This window comes from Pinus tabuliformis, chromosome 3_1 (assembly GCF_031772625.1).
Source record: "Pinus tabuliformis cultivar Carrire ecotype Pingquan chromosome 3_1, CPIR1, whole genome shotgun sequence".
NCBI classification, from domain to species: domain Eukaryota; kingdom Viridiplantae; phylum Streptophyta; class Pinopsida; order Pinales; family Pinaceae; genus Pinus; species Pinus tabuliformis.
In genome coordinates, this window is record NC_142301.1 from 381685578 (window position 1) to 381708982 (window position 23405).

Sequence of the window (23405 nt, forward strand, 5' to 3'; positions counted from 1 at the left end):
CTTCATTTTACACTGCTGTGTAAATTCTTCATTTCATTTTATTTTTTATTTTACTCACCTTCTGTTGCATTTTGTTTCGCACTACTGTGCGTTTCTTCCCCTTTTTCTTATCGCACTGTTGCGCCTTCACTTTCATTACACTAATTGAATAATAAAGAAAACTTACCTCACACTTCTGTGTGTAATGCATTACAATGCAACAACAAAAAAAATTCACGCAGCGACTATTTTTACCCTCTTCTCACTTCTCTGCATTTCATTCCCCTTTCTTTATTCGCTGCCGGGTTCTCTCCATTTACATTACCATATTACATGCCGTGTAAAAACAAATAAACTGAAGAACTTTACCAATAACTCTACGACCATAATAAATTCATTTACTACTTCGGCATGGTGAGGAATTAATTCAGTCAGGTTTACATACGGTTTTACCAAACATACGAAGGTCAAACAAAAATTTCACTCCACGCAATCTCCATGCCTTGCAGACTTTTCTTCTCTGCTTTTATGGCAGATTTAATTTCATATCTCTCCCCTATAAGAAGATTTTCATCAAAGAATGACTGTCAATCTAGTTCAGCAATAATGAACAAGAATTACAGGCTCCCCCTAACTGTATGCATCATCTCTTTCTGCAAAGTCTTCTCAAAAGAAACTTAGATCGACTGGAGAGCTCAAGGGACTTTCGGACTGTATTTCCTTCCTTCTCCATACTTGTGTATCTTTCTTCTTTCACATGGGTCTAGCTTGTGTAAGAGCCCATGTTAAGTTACAATCACGTGCCATATGCCCAATGGTATGACACTTGAAACATTTTACATTGTTCATGAATAAGGTTTCATGATTTCTTCCTATAAAATTGTTTCTTGGAGGTTGTCGGAGACCATAACATCTATCTCTATGAAATGCTCTACAATCTTTTTCCATATGACCAAAGTTTGAACAAGAATAACAATAACCAAAAAATGAACTTTGGTACCTAGGAGATGGTGGTTTCTTTGATGTACTTATGAAGCCTTTCTGCCTTGATATCATTTGATGATAACCATTGCCTCTTGCCTCTTTGACATCATCAACATTTCTTCTTGAAGCTAGTTTTCTACTTGGAGTAGAATTTCTTCTATTGTAGCCTTGATTTTTCTCCTTGCTTTTGCTGGAACTAGGAGCATCACAATTTCTTTCTGCCTTCTTCACATCTCCTTTGCTTAAAGAATTTTAATTCTTGCTTGAGGGTTCACCTGCATACCCGAGCCCTGATTTATCAGATGGAGATCTGTGATAGCTAATGATGTCATCCAAGGCTTGAGAGCTCTTCATGATTTTTTTCATCCCTTCAACCTTTTTCTAGAGGAGTGCAATCTCTTCTTCCAATCTTTCATACTCATTATTTTTCTTTGCAAGTTGTTCCTCAGTTTCTTCCTTGATACGAGTAGCTTTAGCTGCTACTATTTTAAGGGAGATGATATCTGACTTCATTTCGAAGATTTCTTCATTCTTTGCTTGACTGCTCTGCATTATCTTCTCAGCTTCTTGTGCCTGTTTCCTGGCTTCTTGTAATTTAGACTTAATGGAGGAGACCTCTACCTTGTACTGTCCAATCTCTTCTACAAGTTTGTTCACTCTCTTGTGCCTTTGTTCAAGTTGATTTCATAAGATATCTTCTTGCTTCTTTGCTTTATTCAATTGATTTGTCATGTATATGACTTCTTCATGATGCTTCCTTTTGCTTTGATCAAGTTCCTTCTTAAGCTTGGCGAGCTCTTCATCCCTTTCTTGTACTTGAAGCTTGATGAGGTCAACCTTCCCATTTTCAGCTTCTATGATGGGTTCAGAATTTCCTTCTTGACTGATGGTCATGGTCAGTGCTCCTTTTGCGTAAAGGTCATGAAGTATGTCCCATATATCCTTTGCTGATGAATATTTCCCTAGATTCTTCTTTACAAAATCAGGCAGTCCATCCAAGATTGTATTTGCTACTTTTGCATTGCACTCCTTGGATTCTCTATCCATCTTGCTATCATCAATCACTGATTCCCAAATTTCAATCCCTTGAGACTTTAAGAAAGTCCTCATTTTTATTCCCATATATCAAAGTTCCCATTGAACCTTGGAGCCTCAAATAGAATGCTTTCAAATTGATTGTTTTCTATTTTAGTAGTAGAGGGAGACACATCCTTAGAAGGATTGGAGACTTTCTTCTTTGACCTTGCCATTCTTAACTATGCTTCAAATCCCTGACTATGTATTTAAAATGACTGACTGTTTCTTCAACAACAATACAGAAAAATAATCTGAGAAATACCTTGGGTTCTTTTGCCTGAGACTTCACTATGCTGGAGAAGTTGTTGCAGGAAAAATCTCATTCCTTCAGCTTCTTTGACACCTTCAAAGACCCTGGATCTGCTCTGATACCATGTTGGAAATTTCTGGTAATTTCAAAAACAAAAAAACAGAGAAAATGCTCTGTTTCTGCCACAGGATCTTTTACATAGGGAAGCTAACTTATTTTCTGAGAACAGAGATTTTTCACACCCATAAAAACTTCATATTCATTAATAAACTACCTGTTTCATATTTCATCCTCTCTCTCAAAGGGATTCACCCAGAACTTCCATAAAAAAATTACTCTGCCTCTTTTACAAATAATTTTACACTGCTGTGTAAAATCCTCACTCACTGCTATGTAAAAAAAATCTTTTACATTCACTTCTGTAAAATAAAATTCCTTACATAGCTTTACTGCCAAAGAAAATTTCCTCCATATGCTCCTGCGTATTACAAAAACCTCCAGCACAAGATTACATACTCTGTCCCTCCAGAAAATTTTACACTAATGTGTAAAATTTCTTTACATTCACCCAAAAAAAATTCTTACATACCTTGTTGGTTTTTCACATTGCATTTAACGAAAGTTTTCATTTTTCGCTACCACGCCACACCATACATTTCATTTCTATGCATTTCAATGCATATGCTCCACACAAATCTTTATACGCACTACTGTGCGTTGGTTTTCTTGTGTTGTTCTTTGCTACCGTGAGCCCTCTTTTCACTTCATTCCATGTGCAATACAATATGAGTCAACACAAAATAAAACATACATATCGCATACGATACATATGCAACTAAAATAAAAATAAAAATAAAAGACTTACCCATACCTATATTTAAATTCCCCATACTTCCGTGCAAACAAAAATTAAAACTGAAAACATCTCACCTACAATCTACGAAACACCATAAATCTCATTAATTCCTTCACATGGGTGGTCAAGCAAAAGTTCAGGTAGTTGAAAATGATCCTGGTCCATTGACTTAATCGGACGCATTTCACAAGCTTAAGCTACACAACTCAAATGGGATTGGTGGTTTTAGGATCGTACACACGACGCGTGTCACTTGGTCGGGGTGTTCAGAGGCCCTCTGACAAATACAGCCTTTTGCGAATGGTGGTGCGGGGAAGATACCAGTGATTTCGCTGGAACAACGTTGCAATAAATGCGCGCAGGTGAAATTACGGTTTCAACGCTCTTCTTTAATTTCAACTGCTGGGTTATCAGTCATACCCAAACATTTCCTCAAAAATTCAAAGCTTTTCTCGTCTAGTGGCTTTGTCAAAATGTCTGCAACCTATTCCTGAGTCCTGCAATGTTGTAAGATAATTTCTCCATTGTTCACCAATTCTCTGATGTAATGAAACCTTGTGTCGATGTGTTTCGTTCTCTTATGAAACACTGAATTCTTTGATAATGCAATAGCTGAGCTATTGTCACAAAAGATCATCGTTGCTTTTGCCTGCTCTTGGCCTAAGCTCCTTAACATTCTTCTCATCCAAACTGCTTGACATGCTCCTGCTGTAGCTGCCACATATTCTGCCTCTGCTGTAGACAACACCACGATAGGTTGTTTCTTAGAAGCCCATGAAATGGCTCCTGAACCCATATGAAAAACATCACCGGATGTGATTTTCCAATCATCTACACTTCTAGCCCAATCACTATTAGTGTATCCAACTAAATATGAACATTCTGAGACAGTATATAAAATGCCAAACCTTTTAGTACCTTTAACATACCTCAAAATCCTTTTTGCTGCCTGTTACAAAAAAAAGGTCTTCCTCTTAACAGAGGCATGAGAAATTGCTGTTACAAAAGAGTCTTCCTCACAGAGAGGGATTCACCAGAGATTATGTTGAAGAGCATCTTCCTTTTAACCAGAGGGATTCACCAGTCTATGTTGAAAAGCATCTTCCTCTTGACAAAGGGATTCACCAAAGACAACAGATATTCCTCTTAACAGAGGGATTCACTAGAGATTATGCTGAAGAGCATCTGCCTCTTTAACAGAGGGATTCACCAAGAGACTGCTTCAAGTGCAGTTCCAAAACAAAAATAAACTTCACTGTCTCTTCTGAGAAATACTCTCTCTTTGTCCTCAAAATTAACACTGCTGAAGCACTGTTGTGTCTGCACTGCTCTGCATTTTTCAAAAACAATATACTTTGTCTCTTCTAAAACAATTACTCTGTCCCAGCTTACAAATTTACACTGCTGTGTAAAAACAAGATCTTACATTTACTGCTGTAAAGAAAGATTTCTTTTATATGCGCTGCTGCCCATTACATTTCGTTTCTTCAACAAAGAAAATCTCCATGCTACTTCATTTTTCATATTGGCACTGCTCCCTGTTTTTACTACATAGTCTCCAACAAAAAAAACAAGACTTACATTACCCTTTTCACTGCTGTGTGAAAAATTTCATGATTGCATTGATGCATGCTTCCGTTTTCTACATTACATGCTCCTCCTTCATTTTACACTGCTGTGTAAATTCTTCATTTCATTTTATTTTTTATTTTACTCACCTTCTACTGCATTTTGTTTTGCACTGTTGTGCGTTTCTTCCCCTTTTTCTTATCGCGCTACTGCGCCTTCACTTTCATTACATTACATTGAATAATAAAGAAAACTTACCTCACACTTCTGTGTGTAATGCATTACAATGCAACAACCAAAAAAATTCACGCAACCCCTGTTTTTACCCTCTTTGCACTTTTGTGCATTTCATTCCCCTTTCTTTATTCACTGTCGGGTTCTCTCCATTTACATTACCATATTACATGCCGTGTAAAAACAAATAAACTTAAAAACTTTACCAATAAATCTACGGCCATAATATATTCATTTACTACTTCGGCATGGTGAGGAATTAATTCAGTCAAGTTTACATACGGTTTTACCAGACATACGAAGGTCAAACAAAAATTTCACTCCACGCAATCTCCATGCCCTGCAGACTTTTCTTCTCTGCTTTTATGGCAGATTTAATTTCGTTTCTCTCCCCTATAAGAAGATTTTCATCAAAGAATGACTGTTAATCTAGTTCAGCAATAATGATCAAGAATTACAAGCTCCCCCTAACTGTATGCATCATCTCTTTCTGCAAAGTCTTCTCAAAAGAAACTTAGATCGACTGGAGAGCTCAAGGGACTTTCGGACTGTATTTCCTTCCTTCTCCATATTTGTGTAACTTTCTTCTTTCGCATGGGTCTAGCTTGTGTAAGAGCCCATGTTAAGTTACAATCACGTACCATATGCCCAATGTTATGACACTTGAAACATTCTACATTGTTCATGAATAAGGTTTCATGATTTCTTCCTGTAAAATTGTTTCTTGGGGGTTGTCGGAGACCATAACATCTATCTCTATGAAATGCTCTACAATCTTTTGCCATATGACCAAAGTTTGAACAAGAATAACAATAACCAAAAAATGAACTTTGGTACCTGGGAGATGGTGGTTTCCTTGATGTACTTATGAAGCTTTTCTGCCTTGAGATCCTTTGATGATAACCATTGCCTCTTGCCTCTTTGACATCATCAACATTTCTTCTTGAAGCTGGTTTTCTACTTGGAGTAGAATTTCTTCTATTGTAGCCTTGATTTTTCTCCTTTCCTTTGCTGGAACTAGGAGCATCACAATTTCTTTCTGCCTTCTTCACATCTCCTTTGCTTAAAGCATTTTCATTCTTGCTTGAGGGTTCACCTGCATACCCGAGTCCTGATTTATCAGATGGAGATCTGTGATAGCTAAGCATGTCATCCAAGGCTTGAGAGCTCTTCATGATTTTTTTCATCCCTTCAACCTTTTTCCTGAGGAGGACAATCTCTTCTTCCAATCTTTCATACTCATTATTTTTCTTTGCAAGTTGTTCCTCAGTTTCTTCCTTGCTACGAGTAGCTTCAGCTGCTACTATTTTAAGGGAGATGATATCTGACTTCATTTTGAAGATTTCTTCATTCTTTTCTTGACTGCTCTCTTCTTGTGCCTATTTCCTGGCTTCTTGTAATTCAGAGGAGACCTCTACCTTGTACTGTCCAATCTCTTCTACAAATTTGTTCACTCTCTTGTGCCTTTGTTCAAGTTGACTTGACAAGATATCTTCCTGCTTCTTTGCTTTATTCAATTGATTTGTCATGTATATGACTTCTTCAGGATGCTTCCTTTTGCTTTGATCAAGTTCCTTCTTAAGCTTGGTGAGCTCTTCATCCCTTTCTTGTACTTGAAGCTTGATGAGGTCAACCTTCTCATTTTCAGCTTCTATGATGGGTTCAGAATTTCCTTCTTGACTGATGGTCATGGTCAGTGCTCCTTTTGCGTAAAGGTCATGAAGTCTGTCACATATACCCTTTGCTGATGAATATTTCCCTAGCTTCTTCTTTACAAAATCACGCAGTCCATCCAAGATTGCCTTTGCTGCTTTTGCATTGTACTCCTTGGATTCTCTATCCATCTTTCTATCATCAATCATTGATTCCCAAATTTCAATCCCTTGAGTCCCATATATCAAAGTTCCCATTGAACCTTGGAGCCTCAAATAGAATGCTTTCAAATTGATTGTTTTCTATTTTAGTAGTAGAGGGAGACACATCCTTAGAAGGATTGGAGACTTTCTTCTTTGACCTTGTCATTCTTAACTATGCTTCAAATCCCTAACTATGTATTTAAAATGACTGACTCTTTCTTCAACAACAACACAAAAAACTAATCTGAGAAATACCTTGGGCTCTTTTGCCTGAGACTTCACTCCGTTGGAGAAGTTGTTGCAGCAAAAAGCTCATTCCTTCAGCTTCTTTGACACCTTCAAAGAGCCTCGATCTCCTCTGATACCATGTTGGAAATTTATGGTAATTTCAAACACAGAAGAACATGTTGGAAATTTATGGTAATTTCAAACACAGAAGAACAGAGAAAATGCTCCACAGGATCTTTTAGATTTTTCACACCCATAAAAACTTCATATTCACAGAGATTTTTCACACCCATAAAAACTTCATATTCATTAATAAACTGTGTGTTTCATATTTCATCCTCTCTCTGAGAGGGATTCACCAAGAACTTCCACAAAAAAATTACTCTGCCTCTTTTACAAATAATTTTACACTGCTGTGTAAAATCCTCACTCACTTCTATGTAAAAAAAACCTTTTATATTCTTTGCTATAAAATAAAAATTTCTTACATACCTTTACTGCCAAAGAAAATTTACCAAGAACTTCCACAAAAAATTACTCTGCCTCTTTTACAAATAATTTTACACTGTTGTGTAAAATCCTCACTCACTTCTATGTAAAAAAAACCATCATCACTCACTTCTATGTAAAAAAAACCTTTTACATTCATTGCTGTAAAATAAAAATTTCTTACATAGCTTTATTGCCAAAGAAAATTTCCTCCATATGCTCCTACTTATTACAAAAACCTCCAGCACAAGATTACATACTCTGTCCCTCCAGAAAATTTTACACTAATGTGTAAAATTTCTTTACATTCACCTAAAAAAATTCTTACATACCTTGCTGGTTTTTCACATTGCATTTAATGAAAGTTACATAAGAGTATGTTACATACCTTGCTGATTTTTCACATTGTATTTAATGAAAGTTACATAAGATTACATACTCTGTCTCTCCAGAAAATTTTACACTAATGTGTATAATTTTTTTACATTCACCCAAAAAAAAATTCTTAACGAAAATTTTCATTTTTCGCTACTGCGCCACACCATACATTTCATTTCTATGCATATGCTCCACAAAAATCTTTACAGGCACTGGTGTGGTTTTCTTGTGTTGTTCTTTGCTGCCAGGAGCCCCCTTTTCACTTCATTCCATGTGCAATGCAATATGAGTCAACGCAAAACAAAACATATATATCATACATATGCAACTAAAATAAAAATAAAAAAAATACTTACCCATACCTATCTTTAAATCATATGTAACTAAAATAAAAATAAAAAAAAATACTTACCCATACCTATCTTTAAATTCCGTATACTTCCGTGCAAACAAAAATTAACACTGAAAACATCTCAACTACAATCTACTAAACACCATAAATCTCATCCATAAATATCATTAATTCCTTCACATAGGCGGTCAAGCAAAAGTTCAGCTGGTTGAAAATGATCCTGGTCCAACTCAAACGATGTTTAATGGCGGGGGATTGGTGGTTTTAGGTCGTACACAGGACGGTGTCACTGTCACTTGGTCGGGGTGTTCGGAGGCCCTTTGAGAGATGTTTAATGGCGGGGGATTGGTGGTTTTAGGTCGTACACAGGACGGTGTCACTGTCACTTGGTCGGGGTGTTCGGAGGCCCTCTGAGAAATACAGTGGTTTTAGGTCGTACACAGGACGGTGTGACTGTCACTTGGTCGGGGTGTTCGGAGGTCCTCTGATAAATACAGCCTTTTGCGAATGCTGGTGCGGGGAAGATACGGGTGGTTATGCGCGCAGGTGAAATTACGGTTTCAACATGGAATGCCATGAAATATTATAAATTATTATTAATAATCAGTCAACATTGTTAAGTAAACAAATCATTTAAGGATTCAAACTTCGGTGAAATTGTAATTTTAAAAACCAAGTAACATTGATCAATAGGATTCACATGCGATAGAATGTCTAACTACACCCAAGAATCACATCATTTTCTGATGCAGGAACACTCTGAAATATATTACCAGATTACAGAAATGTATTTTCTCTTACCCATGTTCACGCATACATTCATTTCACTGTGTTCAAAGCGCAATATGGTAATTATCACTATTATTTAACTTTAAATCTCAAAAGTAATGGCGGACTGAACACCCTGAACATACTCTACATGAGATTTTTCTGGTTTCTCAGTGGCAGACCAAATTCCACTGGTTTCCGCTGGCGGTATTGCTGCACTTTTCGTAGGCGGAGGCTCAAACAGATAGAAAACCTCGCCATTACTCTCAGCGTAACCGCAAACAAAAATCTTCTCACGCCACGCTACACAACATGAAATCCTTGTAAGGGTTTCTGGAAGAGAACCTACTGCGTTCCAAACGTTTTCATCGGAGTCATATTCCATCACTCCTTGCTTCTTCTGGAACGAGTACAAGCGCCCAGAAGAAGCAGCAACCGCACAAGACTGTGGGCCATTCCCTACCCCTTCCCCGACAGTCCACATATTCTCGAGCGTTGTCCATGCCCCTCTTTCTGGATCATAAACTTCCGCACTCCACTTGAATCGATCAACCGACTCACAATTATAACCGCTAATAACGAAAAATTTGCCGTGGATGAAAGCACCATAGCATTCATCGTGTTCTTCACGCATCTCAGGAGGAATCTTCCATTCGTCTTCAAACACATTGTAAACAGCTGCAGATCGCAAGAAATCTTCGTAGTCATCGTGTCCACCTGCAACGTAAAGGAGTCCCTCAGGTGATACCGAGAAAGCACCGGAGATTCGAATCTGCGGCATGTCGGCGCCACGGCTCCACTTTCCTGATGAAAAATCGTAGATGAAAACGGTGTTCAGTGCCTCTGCTAGGTAGAGGTCGGACGGATTCCATCCGCCCATCAAAACCAGCTTTCGATTGACACAAACACAGTCACAGAAGAGTGGAATCCCATTGTGAGAACCGGGGAAATGGGGAAGGGGAGGAAGCGTTTCCCGTGTGCCTCGCAGAGGGTCAAAGATAGAAACCACAAATTCTAGATCATCCTCAGGGTAAGCAGGGTATTCCCGGAGTTCCACTAAACATATACACGGCTGCAAAATCCCAAGCCTTTTTCTATCTTCATAGAACTGGGGGTGTTTCACAGCGGCCGCCCAGCTTTTGCACACAGCTCTGAGGTTTTCATGGGAGTCGTAAGGCACTCTTAGCAGACACTGCCGACCTATTTCCCATGGAAGAACAGCAAAGCCCTCCATAATCAGATGCACTACAGATAGCGAAATACGGTCTGATAACCGATATAAGCCAATGCTTACGTTCCAAGACCAAAGACTCACGTACAAGAAGTACACTCTTATTGCCGCTTAAACACAACCGCTTGATCGAACCCAACAGATAAACACAACGGAGAAAGTGTTTATCACACGTCATCGCATAAATGAGGCGCCACCGTCAAGTAATGAAAAAGGGACCAATTAGCTTGCCATGGTCGTGTAGTGTTTCACAATTTGTGCAACGGAAACCCAAATGCCATGGTGAACAAATCATCGATTGGTTTCTCGTCCGATTGGTTCCTTGTGCGGTGTGTAGAATTCGAGAAGGATCCAGCGATAAATAACTTTACCATGGGCGCATACCGGTGAGCCAGGAGTAGTTCGCTGGAGAACTAGTAAACAACTTTAATCTGCAACCTTTTATAATGTGCACAGATAATATAAATTTATAAACATTTTTTTATTTATTTAATTCAATACGTAATAATAAAATTTAGACACTTTTATTATCTAAATTTATTAAGTAAAAATTTAGACACTTTTATTACCTAAATTTATTAAGTAAATTTTTTTTTAATGAATAGACTTTATAATAATTTCAGATGGTTTAATTTCGTTTAATAATGGTTAATTTTAAAAACATAATCTTAATAATTTTTAGTGGAAGGAAAATTATATTTAGAAAATAACAAGTTAATATTAACAATTTATTAATATGATGTATTTAATATGGTATATAATTTAAATACTCGTGACTCCTATGTAATGCTGTGTTATTTTTAAGAATATTGGAATTTGTGCACATTTTATACTTAAGGTAGCAAGGTCAATACGGAAAGCATATTTTCCAGTAATAAATTTTATTCTCAAGAACATTGGAATATGTGCAAATTGAATATGGGACATTACAAGATTAACGCAACCAAGCAAATGCCTTTTCAAGTTATTTTCGAGAACATTGGAATGTGTGCAATTAAATTGGGAGGTTAGGGTGGTCAACACCACCTACCAAACACATTTTCCAAGTTATTCTCGAGAATATTGGAATGTGTGCAACTAAACATGGAGGCTATCATGGTCAACATCACCTACCAATCACATTTTCTAGCAATGAAATTGGAGTGCATTGTTATCAAAAACATTCGAGTAAATGCAAACTCAATATGGGAATGGCAAGGTCAACATCACCAAGCAAACACATTTTTGGTCAATGAAATGAGCATGGTTTATTTTCAAAAACATTGGAATGTGTGCAAACTCAATATGGAGAATATCAAGGTCAATACAACGACATTGAAGTGCATTATTGTTAAGAACATTAGAATGGTTGCAAACTGGATATGGAGGATAGCCCACTTAACACCACTAAGCAAGCACCTTTTCTAACAATGCAATTACCAAAAGTAAGCAAGACATGCATGACACAATCTCAATAACTTTGGAATCAGTGCAAACTCAATATGGGAGATAAGCATAGTCAAAACCACCAAGCAAGTACATTTTATTGAAATTGATGTGAATATGAAAACTCAATATGGAAGATAGTAAGATCAACATCACCAAGTATATTTTCTAAGAAATGTATGCCCACACAATCTCAATAACTTTAGAATTGATTCAAACTCAATATGGAGAATAGCAACGTCAATACCATTGAGCAAGCACCTTTTACAACAATGAAATAGATAAAAGTAAGCAAGACATGCATGGCACAATCTCAACAACTTTGAAATGGGTGCAAACATAATATGGAGGATAGCAAGTTCAACACCCCCAAGAAAGTATCTTTTCTAAGAGATGCATGGCACAACCTCAATAACTTTGGAATGGGTACAAACTCAATAGAGGGGACAACTATGTTAGCTTTCTAAAACTCTAGCAGTATGAAGGAGTGTGAAAATATCCACTCTCAATTTGACACAAGTAATGAAGGCCAACAAGAAAATAAGTGTCCCAATGATAAGATCAACAATAAAAAAAAATACATTTTTTCAAGCTATGAGAAGAGAGCTACATAAAATAAGGTCAACATCAACATGATGTACATTTTTCCATTATGGAAATTTGTTATAGAACTAAACACAATATTGATTATGTGAACTTATCAAGGTATAATCTTATATGTAGACTTTGTTCTCATCTGTAAATTGATGTTGTGTATTTCAATTTCTACATCAAATAAGGTCAACATCAACATCATGTAGATTTTTCCATTATGGAAGTTTGTTATAGAACTAAACACAATATTGATTGTGAACTTATCAAGGTATAATGTTATATGGAGACTTTGTTCTTATTTATAAATTGATGTTGTGTATTCCACCTGGCACATGTAAATTCTTGGACATGCAAGACACAATAAGTAAAAACAACTTTTTTACTATGAATATTGATTATTTTAATGAAGAATGTCATACAAATTTTATGTATCAATTTAATAAAGTGGGTTTTTATTAATTATTTTTTACACAATTATGCTTTTGCATAATTTAAATATTTAAAATTTGGAAGGTTCTTTAATTTAGATAAATTAATTATATTTATATTATTATTTTTCTTAGTTTTATTTGGTAATAAAAATAATGTTTTTTTTTTTTTGAATATTTAGGAGATGACTTGAAATCTCATAGATGGTGAGTGTAAAAGTTGATTGGCATAATAAATAGTAAGATCACATAGATAAGAGTAACAGCCATGAAAAATAATAAACTAAATGATCAATGATTAGGAGAAAGGAGTTAATCACAAACATAATAAATTGACTTGTGAATAAATAAGAAATGAGAGATAAAATTAATAAACTAAATTATCAATGATCAAGAGAAAGGAGTCAATCACAAACATAATAAATTGACTTCTGAACAAATAAGAAATGAGAGATAAAAATATTATTGACGGGAAAATTTTAAGACTTAATAAGGTTAAAGATATAATGGTCAAACACTAAAATTGAAGTATAGAATTTGTAAATAAAAAATTTAACTGTAATAAATAAAGAATAAAAAGTTATAATTAAATAATAACCATAGGAAGATTGACGAGAATGTTGCATTGCAAAACATTAATAACATTAAAAATATTGTTACTTCTAAGTTCAAAGAAAAATGTGGTGTGAGAAAGATTTAGGAGCTAAAAGAAAATTAAGATATTATAAGGAGGTGACCAACCCCACCCTAGAAGATCAAAAGCATCTCTCTATTTTAACTAGCTCAAAGAAGAAAATTAATATAGCCAAGATTAGAACGAACTCTCATGAGCTCCACAGTGAAACCGGTTGTTGGGAAGTTCCTAAAACACCATGGATGGAAAGGATCTATCATATCTGTGAGAATATGAACATCCAGGATGAAAATCAGGGGATGGAAAGGATCTGTCATTTCTGTGAGAATATGAACATCTAGGATGAAAATCACTTCCTCTTAGAGAGCCCCACATACAACCACATTAGATCTCAATTTCATAATTTTTGTTGCAATACTGACGTTCCTAGCCTTTTAGGATGTCAAAATTATAGTGAGCTCGGGAGGCTTCTCTTCAGGGTTTTTGAGCATAGGAATAGAATCTTAAATCAAACTAAATAATTCGTTTCTTTAGGTCCTATAGACCAAAGTTTGGTCTTAGTGGACGTTAACCACCACCACCACCACCACCATCATCATCATCATTTTTATTAGTAATGAATAATTAAACAAATCTAAAATTTAAAAATAATGATAATTTACGGTAAAAAATAAAATTTAATATGAATATATATACAATTTATTAATAATTTAATTAAAAATATGATTTTGAAGGGAACCCAAAAGAAAAGAAAGAGTTCTTTTATATTAGTTCATTATAATTGAGACGGAATAAAAAGTTTATTTTTATTTTTATTTTTTTTATGTTTAATAATAAAAAATTTATTTAGTTATGGAAGTTAAATATAATTTAAATCAATAATCTATTCAAAATCAGAAACTAAATTTTAATTAATTTTCACTGTGGTTAATGGCTTAGAATATTTAACATGTCAATTTTTTTTAAATAATATTAATTTATTGTAAATAAAAAAAAAATATCTATATGAATATATATAGAAATTATTAAGAAAGGTGTAAATTGGGGAGTCAAATAGAGGGACGATTATATATTAGTTGATATATATTCTTTAAAATATAAAATTAGATAAGGGGTGATTATGATTAATAGAGAAAATAATCTAGAAAAGGTAAAAGAAAAAAATAATTAAATATTTTTGTCAGTGTTACTCTTTCATTGTTTTTTGTCAATGTTGCACCAGTCTGGGTGCTTTCTTTTCCATAATTTGTTATGGATGTGCTCTGACAAGTAACCCACAACTTAACTAATCTACTTTATATTATGGGAAAACCCTCAAAAATTTTACAATGGAAGCTAAAGTACTCCATAGTTAATCTTAGTGAAATATAATTTGTTTTTTAATTAGTAGAGCTAGGAATTAAAAGATTAAGAGATTCTCTTGAATTCTGAAATTGAAGTTATATTCACATAGGCAATAGCTTTCAAATAGACTTCTGGATATTTATTTTTTCTTGATTTGAAATTTATCGTTTCTAGCCTTTCTCGGGAACAAGGAATTACTGCTAAGTGGCCACTATTGTTCCTTCTCATTTCCCAGGAATTCCTACTAAGCTACCACTATTGTTCCTTCTCATTTCCCATTTGATTATATAAATAAAAGTAACTAAGAATTTACATTTTAAGCCTTAGATATCTTTTCTCCCAAGTTATTCATTTGACAAACACATGAAGGTTATTATCTTTTAAGAATTATATGTCTTTTCTCACAAGTTATTATCTGTTTTCATAGATTAGTGACCATGACATAAAAATAAAACCAAAAGCATGATAATAATTGAATATAGAAACTACTACATCTCACTACATGACAGGATGGTTATAGTATATTACATAAAGAGGAAGTTTAAATAGTCTTGATTCATTCTAGAAATAACCTTAGGTAGAACCTTCCATTCATCTTCATACACATTGTAGATAGCTGCAGATCGCAAGAAATCATCATTTCCACTTGAAACATAAAGGAACCCGAATAGAGTAGCGGAGATTCAAATCTCCAGTGATATGGACAAAGCACCAGAGATTCGAACCTCTGACATGTTTGTGCCATGACTCCACATTCCAGATAGAAAAACGGTGTAATGCCTCCGCTAGTTGGAGATCAAACACCCATGAAAACCAGCGTTCGATTGATAGAAGAGTGGAATCCCATTGTGAGTGCAAGGGAAATGGGGAAGGGGATGACGCATTTCACGAGTTCCTCATAGAGGGTCAAACACAGAAACAACAAATTCTAGATCATCATCAAGGTAAGTGGGATATTCCTAGAGTTCCACTAAACATATACACTACTATGAAGTTCCAAATTCTTTTTTTTTGTCTTCATAGAACAGGGGTGCTTCACAGGAGCCTCCCATCTTTTGTTAAAAACTCTGAGGTTTTCATGGGAATCATAAGGCACTCTTAGCATTCACTTTTGACCTATTTCCCATCGAATAACAACAAAATACTCCATAACCATATGCACTACAGCTAAAGAAATACTCTTTGATATTACTGGTGTTCGAAATTTTCATTAAGGAGAAAGTTATTTGGTTCGAGGAGCAAATTAGGAGAATAATCAATATTTATGCTCCAAGGCTGAGTGAATATGAAGTTGGAAGATATAGACTATTTGAAATACCTACCAAGCTAAGCACAAGACGAATACATTTGTAATGAACTGAATACCACAACAATCAGTGTTGGAAAGGCAAAGGATCCAAAACACAAATTCACACACAACTCACACAAGTTGTGGCTCCTCTATTGATCATGCAAAACTTGATACTTAAAACAAACAAAGTGAAGGGAATTTAAAACTTTTCGATATTAGGTCCCTATAATACTAGTGATTCCCCCATTACTATTGTCATTGTAGCCCTTATTGTTATTGGTGTGCCCCTATTGTCCCTGAATTTTTATTAAGCCCACTATTGTTATTTTTGTGCCCTTATATTATTATTGTTATGTCGAATTTGATTATATTGTGACCCCTTAGCCTCCTATACATAGAAAGGAGGTTTTGTCATTTGTATCATCTAAGAGTTGTTCATTTGTGTAATGTAAAGGAGGTTTCCCCCCCGAAAAGGCTAATTTTGAGCTCGTTGATCTATATTTTCTATCTTTTTGTGCGCTGGTTTCATAACATTTTGTATCAAAGCTTTGGATTCTACTATTTCGCTACTCCAAATACGTCATTGTGGAATTGTCGCTACAACTTTTTCTCTACAAAGTTTCAAAAGATAAAAAAAAAACCCATTTGAGTTGAATTCGTTATGAACCCCGAGTCCAAATTTCAGATCTTGTCTCACTACATTTTTGGAGATATGAACTAAGGAATTTAGGGTTTTTTCAGACTCTCGAATTACATTCCAAACACGTGACCTTGGGAAAATCGTCATAACTTTCTCTATGAGCATCAGATTTGAATTTCGTAAAATTTATAGAACAAGGACGGGCTATAGTTTTTTTGTGTATCTTTTTTAGATCTTAAGGTTGAAAGAGTGACACGTGGCATGTCGTACAAGTTCACTATGGTAAAATTTTTTATAATTCGGTCATCTTGTGAGATTTGGCATAACTCTTTCTTGGAGAATCCAATTTTGATCAAACTGGTGGCTTTCGAAAGAGGACTCAGATGGTTACCGAAAGAAGAAATTTCAGACCTTGGAGATCCGCAATTACAGAGATACAACAGATTCAGTATCGAGCTTCTATAAAGCGAAAAAAGGTGTGTAATCTTTTTAAAATTTTGCATAAGTTTGGGTTGAAAAAATAGTTTGAAGTTCAAAGAGCATAATGAAGCATAGTTATTATTAATTTAAGCTCTGAATAAAGAAAATGGAAACACCTAGTAAGCAACCTAAACATTCTAGCATGTCTCATGAATAAGAGGAATAAATACAATATGATATATCAAATTTATGAGAACAAGTGCAAAAAATTTCACTCTCACAAAAGGTAACAGAAGCTAAGATTGATGGTTTAAAGAAAGGTGTGGAAGCTAAGATGAATGGTGTGGAATCTAAGATGAATGGAGTGGAAGCTAATATGAATGGTATGCAAGTTAAGATGGATGGTGTGGAAGCTAAGATGGATGGCATGGAAGCTAAGATGAATGGTATAGAAGAAAAATTGAAAGGTGACATGGAAGATTTGAAGATAGATTTGACTAAGTTGCTACAAGAAATTCTTACTAATGGTGAAAGGGTAGTAAAGGAAACTCATGATGAGAGCAAACTAAATGTTAATCATGACTTCATGGACTCTAACATTGGATTGAAGACCCACCATGTTCCAAAGATCAATATGAGGAAGTTTGATGGCAAGGATCCCGTAACATAGATACTACAGATGGAGCAATATTTTGATCTCCATAATCTGCAAAACACATAAAAGGTACGCATTGAAACTTTATATTTGGAAACAAATTAGTTTGTATGGTATCGATGGCTTTTCTCTCGTAAACAAATTGTCACTTGGGATATTTTTACGGAAGAAATGATAGCACATTATGAGGATACAAAAATAAACACTTTTTTTAGCCAATGGATAAACCTCAAACAAAAGGGTTCAATGATGGAGCACATTGAGGACTTCTAAAAATTGAATATAAGGGTAAAAGATATTCCAGAGGAGCATACGATTGATGTGTTCATAGGTACTTTAAAGGATAACATCCAACATGAGGCTCGCCTTTGGGAACCTGACTCATTGGAGAAGGCATTCAGGTTGGCAAGAAAAATGGGAAGAAAAATGATGGAAACAAGGAATCTTACCACTGCCAAATATAAGGATGGAAGTGTTGCTTCCCCTGGCCTTCCACAGCCTACAAGGTTGACACCACAACAATTGGAAGAAAAAAGAGAAAAAGGGCTTTGTTATAGTTGTGATAGAAAATAAACTAAACGTCATAAGTGTGCTAAGAAGATATTATTCTACATAGATTGTGAAGAGGAGGAAGAAAAGGAACAAGAAACATCAAAAGAAGAGGATATACATGAGGAACAAACCCTAGAGAAAGAAGAAATGAATCCGATCATATATTGTAATGCATTGGCCGGAATTACCACCCCTCAAACTATCAAGACAGAAGGACATATCAAGAAGAAAAAGGTAATAGTGTTGATTGATTCGGGTAGTACCCATAATTTTATTCATTTTAAGATAGCCAAGGAATTGAATTGCTTCCTATATCCAGCACCAAAGTTTCAAGTGATGGTTGCAAGTGGAGGAACCATAAATTGCTCTGGAAAGTGCCATAATATCAAGCTATGCATGAGAGAGTATGTATTGAATAGCCCAATGCTTTCCATTCCAGTGGGTGGTGTTGATGTTGTACTCGGAGTCCAATGGCTACAATCCTTGGGTACAACAGCTTTTATTTTTCAAGAAATTTTCATGAAATTTTCTTTGGAAGGAAAGGAATTTGAATTAAGAGGTATCACAGGGAAACAAGGAAAGATAAACGGCTCTAATGGAATGAAAAATCTTCTAAAGAAATAAAAATGAGGTGTGATTGCATAATTATGTTTTCTAGAGGTTCTCACATCGAAATCATCTATTTCTCCAGATCTCCAAAAAGTCTTGGATGATCATTCCAAGGTATTTGAGACTCGCGAAGGTCTCCCACCTATTCATGATCATGATCATGTTATTCATTTGATTCCAGGAAGTGTTCCTCCAAATATCAGGCCTTACAGATATCCCTATTCCCAAAAGAATGAAATTGAACGTATGGTTGCAAAAATGCTAGAGGCTGGTATAATTCAACCTAGTCAAAGTTCTTTCTCCGCTCGAGTAGTATTGGTGTACAAGAAGGATGGATCATGGCGCATGTGTCTATATTATAGGGAGCTCAACAAGCTCACTATTAAAGATACATTTCCCATTCCTATCATTGATGAACTATTGGATGAATTGCATGGATCAATTTACTTCACCAAGTTCGATCTTCGTTCAGAATATCTTCAAATTAGAATGAAGATTGAAGACATTTCGAAAACAACATTTAGAACTCATGAGGGTCATTATGAATTTTTGGCCATGCCTTTTGGCCTTACCAATGCACCTTCTACATTTCAAGGTTTGATGAATTCCATTTTCAAACCCACCCTTAGAAATTTTTTGTTAGTATTTTTTGATGATATACTAATCGATAACAAGTCTTGGAAGGATCATGTTCAACATGTTGACAGGGTGCTCAAACTATTGGAGGTGAAGCAATTATATGCAAAAAGCTCCAAATGTTTCTTTGGAGTAAAAGAGGTGGAATATCAGGGTCATATTGTATCACATGAAGGTATTATGGTAGACCCTAGAAAAATTAAAGACATTAAGGAATGGAAAATCTGCACATCCATAAAGCATCTACGAGGATTTATCGGGTTGAGAGGGTATTATCACAATTTTGTTAAGAATTATCGGAGAATAACAACACCTCTAACAACATTATTGAAGAAAGATGCACTTTTATGGACTCGAGAAACAACGAAGGCCTTTCAACATCTTAAAGAGGCAATGTGCCAAGCATCGGTCTTAGCTACAACGAACTTCACAAAAACCTTTATTGTGGAATGTGATGCCTCAGGAAATGGAATTAGTGTTGTTTTAATGTAAGAAGAAATACCCATTGCTTTCGAAAGTCGTCCAATCAAAGGAAAATATTTACACAAAGCTATTTATGAGAAGGAAATGGTGGGAATACTACATGAACTTAAGAAATGGTGACCCTACTGATGAGCACCAATATTGCAGCAAGAATGCTACAAATCTTAGGGCTACCAACTTTACTTTGTTAACCCGGGGTTCGTACAAACTTGGAGATGATAGTGTTTTCGTACAAACTTGGAGATGATAGTGTTGTATACACAAGTAAATGTGATGGGTCTGCTCTTTGCCACAGTTCCGCTAGAAATAGACCACTAAGGTTTTTCAAACCAAACGTTTATTGATTAAAAAGAAGCTTGATTACCAATGAGGAAAAGGGAAATCTACATTAAAAGAAATCTTGTCTACTGCAGTAAGGAAAAGACTGAAAATCAAATGATTAAACACACCATTCATCTAATCTAACTGCTAAGAGGCTTTGATTCACTAGAAAACTAAGTTATCATATGTGCAATCCTACTTTCCTAGGCAAGCAATTTGAAACATCCAACATTCTACTGTTGTGCATGTAAATGAACAAAATGACTTCTTTTCCTTTTTGTCTTTTTTTTGTGAAAGTGTGAATGCTAACTTATTTTGGCGATGTGGCAGGTGGATTAGGGATGATGGGGAATGGTCAGATGGCTTGGGAGGCAAGTAGGGATCCTTTTATAGCTTCCTAGGGGATTTTTCCACAATTCATCCTCAAAATAGGCCACTACAGGTCAACCTATAAGATGTCCTAATGCTCCTACAGAATCCCCTATATTCCTACAGGATACAATCGAGAGTAAGAGGAGGGATTTGGAAGGTGATGTAAGGCTTAGGGAACGTGGATGGTGGATGAAATGAGGTAAGTGAGTTCCTAGGGATCCTTCAGAGCTCAAAACCAGTGTTGTGAGATGGTTGGATTTGCTCAAGAATCTTGGGGAAGCATTCTTGTGGAATGATGAATTCGGTGAGGGATCCAGTTAAAGAAAGTGATAACCATGGATGGATGAGGTTAGGATGGGGTTGTTGATCATGAAATCTCTTTGCACTTCTGAAACTCCTACATTGCATCAATCATTCATATTTATACATAAATCATGTAAACAAGAAGCTTTTCAAATAACTAAGGAAAACATAATTTTATGAGCTAGTTGCCTATTTCATGCATGGGAGAACTTGGAGAATAATATGAAACCTTAATGAGATATAATGTAAGACTTAAGATAGCAGAAATGAAAATTAAACCATATTCTTGAAAACTAGTAAAATGTTGATCTAAGTAACAAAAAACCTTAAATTCCACGAGAAATCATAATTCTGTCTTTTTGGGGCTACATAGGATTTTTTTTCCTCAAACCATGGTCCCTAAAGGGAGGAGTGAGGCAAAATACACATACTAACAACTTTTTTATATTCCTTTATATTCCTAAGCTAATGCTGAAGCAATGCACAAATGGAAGAAAACTAATCAAATCCACAACTACCTGTAATGAAATAATGCTAAAGACAATTCAACCATTAATGTATGAAATCAACTAAACATACAAATAAAAGAAGAGGAGCCTTTGCTGCTATGGTTGGGCCCTAACCCAAGAGCTTCATTCCTTTGAGTCAACTCAGTGTTGGATCAAGGAAATTCTCATTCTCATTATCAAATTAGAAAATTACATAACAATGTCTTCCACAAGTCTTGAACTCAAAAATTCCTAGCATTTGTACATCAAAAAATTGAATTCTAATGAGGCTCTAGGCCTCCTTATTTATACAACTTAAGTCTCTAACAAATTCCTTAAATCCAGGGAGGCTCGACTCCCAAACTCAAGATGAGCTAGCTCTTTAGCTGTCACCGGCTTGGTTGCCTTTTGATCTTCATGACTTGGCTGCTTGTAACTCTGAGCTAGTGTGATTTGATGGAGGAATATTCGAATTAGTGAGGAGTAAATTAGGAGGATCTATCTCCTACAATCTCTCCTCATCTCATTCGAGTTTCAGGCCTTAGTTAGCCAAACATTCCATGATTTTCTCTCAAAAACCTGCAATCAATGCATATTAGTCCACTAGACATAATATCTCACCTTGACTCATCTCATTAAGAAAAATATAATCAAAATATGTAAGAAATTATGAGAAGAGTCTATTTGAATAAGCTAGGAGGTGTCTTAAGGTCCATGTAGTTACCCAATTATGAGGCTCATCGCCACCCCCCTACAGAAAGTGTTTCTCATCCTCTAAGCAACTCAATCTATATCCATGTCTTTCATTTCTCTAGTGGCCTCCCTGACATCGCATGCTTCTGCAGTAGTTTCCTCTTCCTGTGCATAAAATCTTGCCTTCCTCTCTATCTCCTCCCAATTATTTCTTTCTTCCTCTTCCTTCCTTCCTTCCAACATTCCTAAGAGGAGTGTCGGACTGAGCCTCAATCCAATCCAATTAATTTTGAGTCTCTCGAGAGCTTGCTTGTACATGGGTGTTTTTTTCAGTGCCTCTCTCATTCTCTAAGGAGAATAATACTCTTAGATTTTCAAGTTGTACGGAAAAGTGTTCCATCTCCTTTGGAAAGCTTGCGCGTTTTAATCCCCTAATAGCCTGAACATGTCCTCAAAGTGTGTGATTTCTTGCTCTTGGGAAGCAAGGTACCTAGGTGCAAGTTGAGGGTCATTTACAACCAAGTTGTGGGTGTTGATGACAACCATTGGAATTGATTTCTCAACTATTATCATGAGGGGCTTTATTTCTTCTCTTGCCATTACTTTCTTCATTCCTATATCCCTTGCTTCCTCATGATTCATCCATGATCCCAAAGCCATCAGCTTTAAGTCCCCTAGTTTTGAATTTGGTTCCCACACATTCAGATCATTTAAGGCCAAGTTGTGGAGGTAAAACTCAAACATTTTAGCTCTATCCTCCAATGTGCTTTGATAGCAGAGATCAATGAATTGTCTGTAGTCTTGGAAGGGCATTGTACCTCTCTATGCTAGATTTTTAATTTGGAACTACATCCACTATTCCTTAAGATACAATTCATAGGACTTTTCTAGCATCCTACACTGGATTGCCTCTAAGGATAGGCTGGCCGTGGATGCCAATTGATTCTCTAGTTATTGTAGTTGTACCTTTCACCATGCATTCTTTGCTTCCAATTGAGCTTTCATCACTGCCTCTCTATCCCTCAAGCTGCTCAGTTCTTTGCCCATCTCCTTTACTTTCTCCTCCATGTGACCTATGTCATCCACTCCTTAAGATTTGGAAATTTTCATCCACCTATGTGTTCTTTACCTTTGTTTCTCAAGCTCAAAGAATAAGGGGTTGAAAAATTTCTATGGAATGACCCTACCCCCTTCAATGAAATTGTAGTAGGAGTTAAGGTTGGGTTGATGACTAGGTTCCCTCGGTTCTTGATCCTCCTTCTTTGT

At 35.8% G+C, this 23405-nt stretch overlaps 1 protein-coding gene across 1 annotated transcript; it reads right to left on the reverse strand.

Moving 5' to 3' along the window:
- Positions 1 to 8983: 8983 nt before the first annotated feature.
- Positions 8984 to 10353, reverse strand: LOC149187320 (F-box/kelch-repeat protein At1g80440-like). Its single transcript, XM_089412785.1, has one exon. It carries the CDS (start codon positions 10252 to 10254, stop codon positions 9124 to 9126), a length of 1131 nt encoding a protein of 376 aa, XP_089268911.1. The 5' UTR covers positions 10255 to 10353; the 3' UTR covers positions 8984 to 9123.
- Positions 10354 to 23405: the final 13052 nt, after the last annotated feature.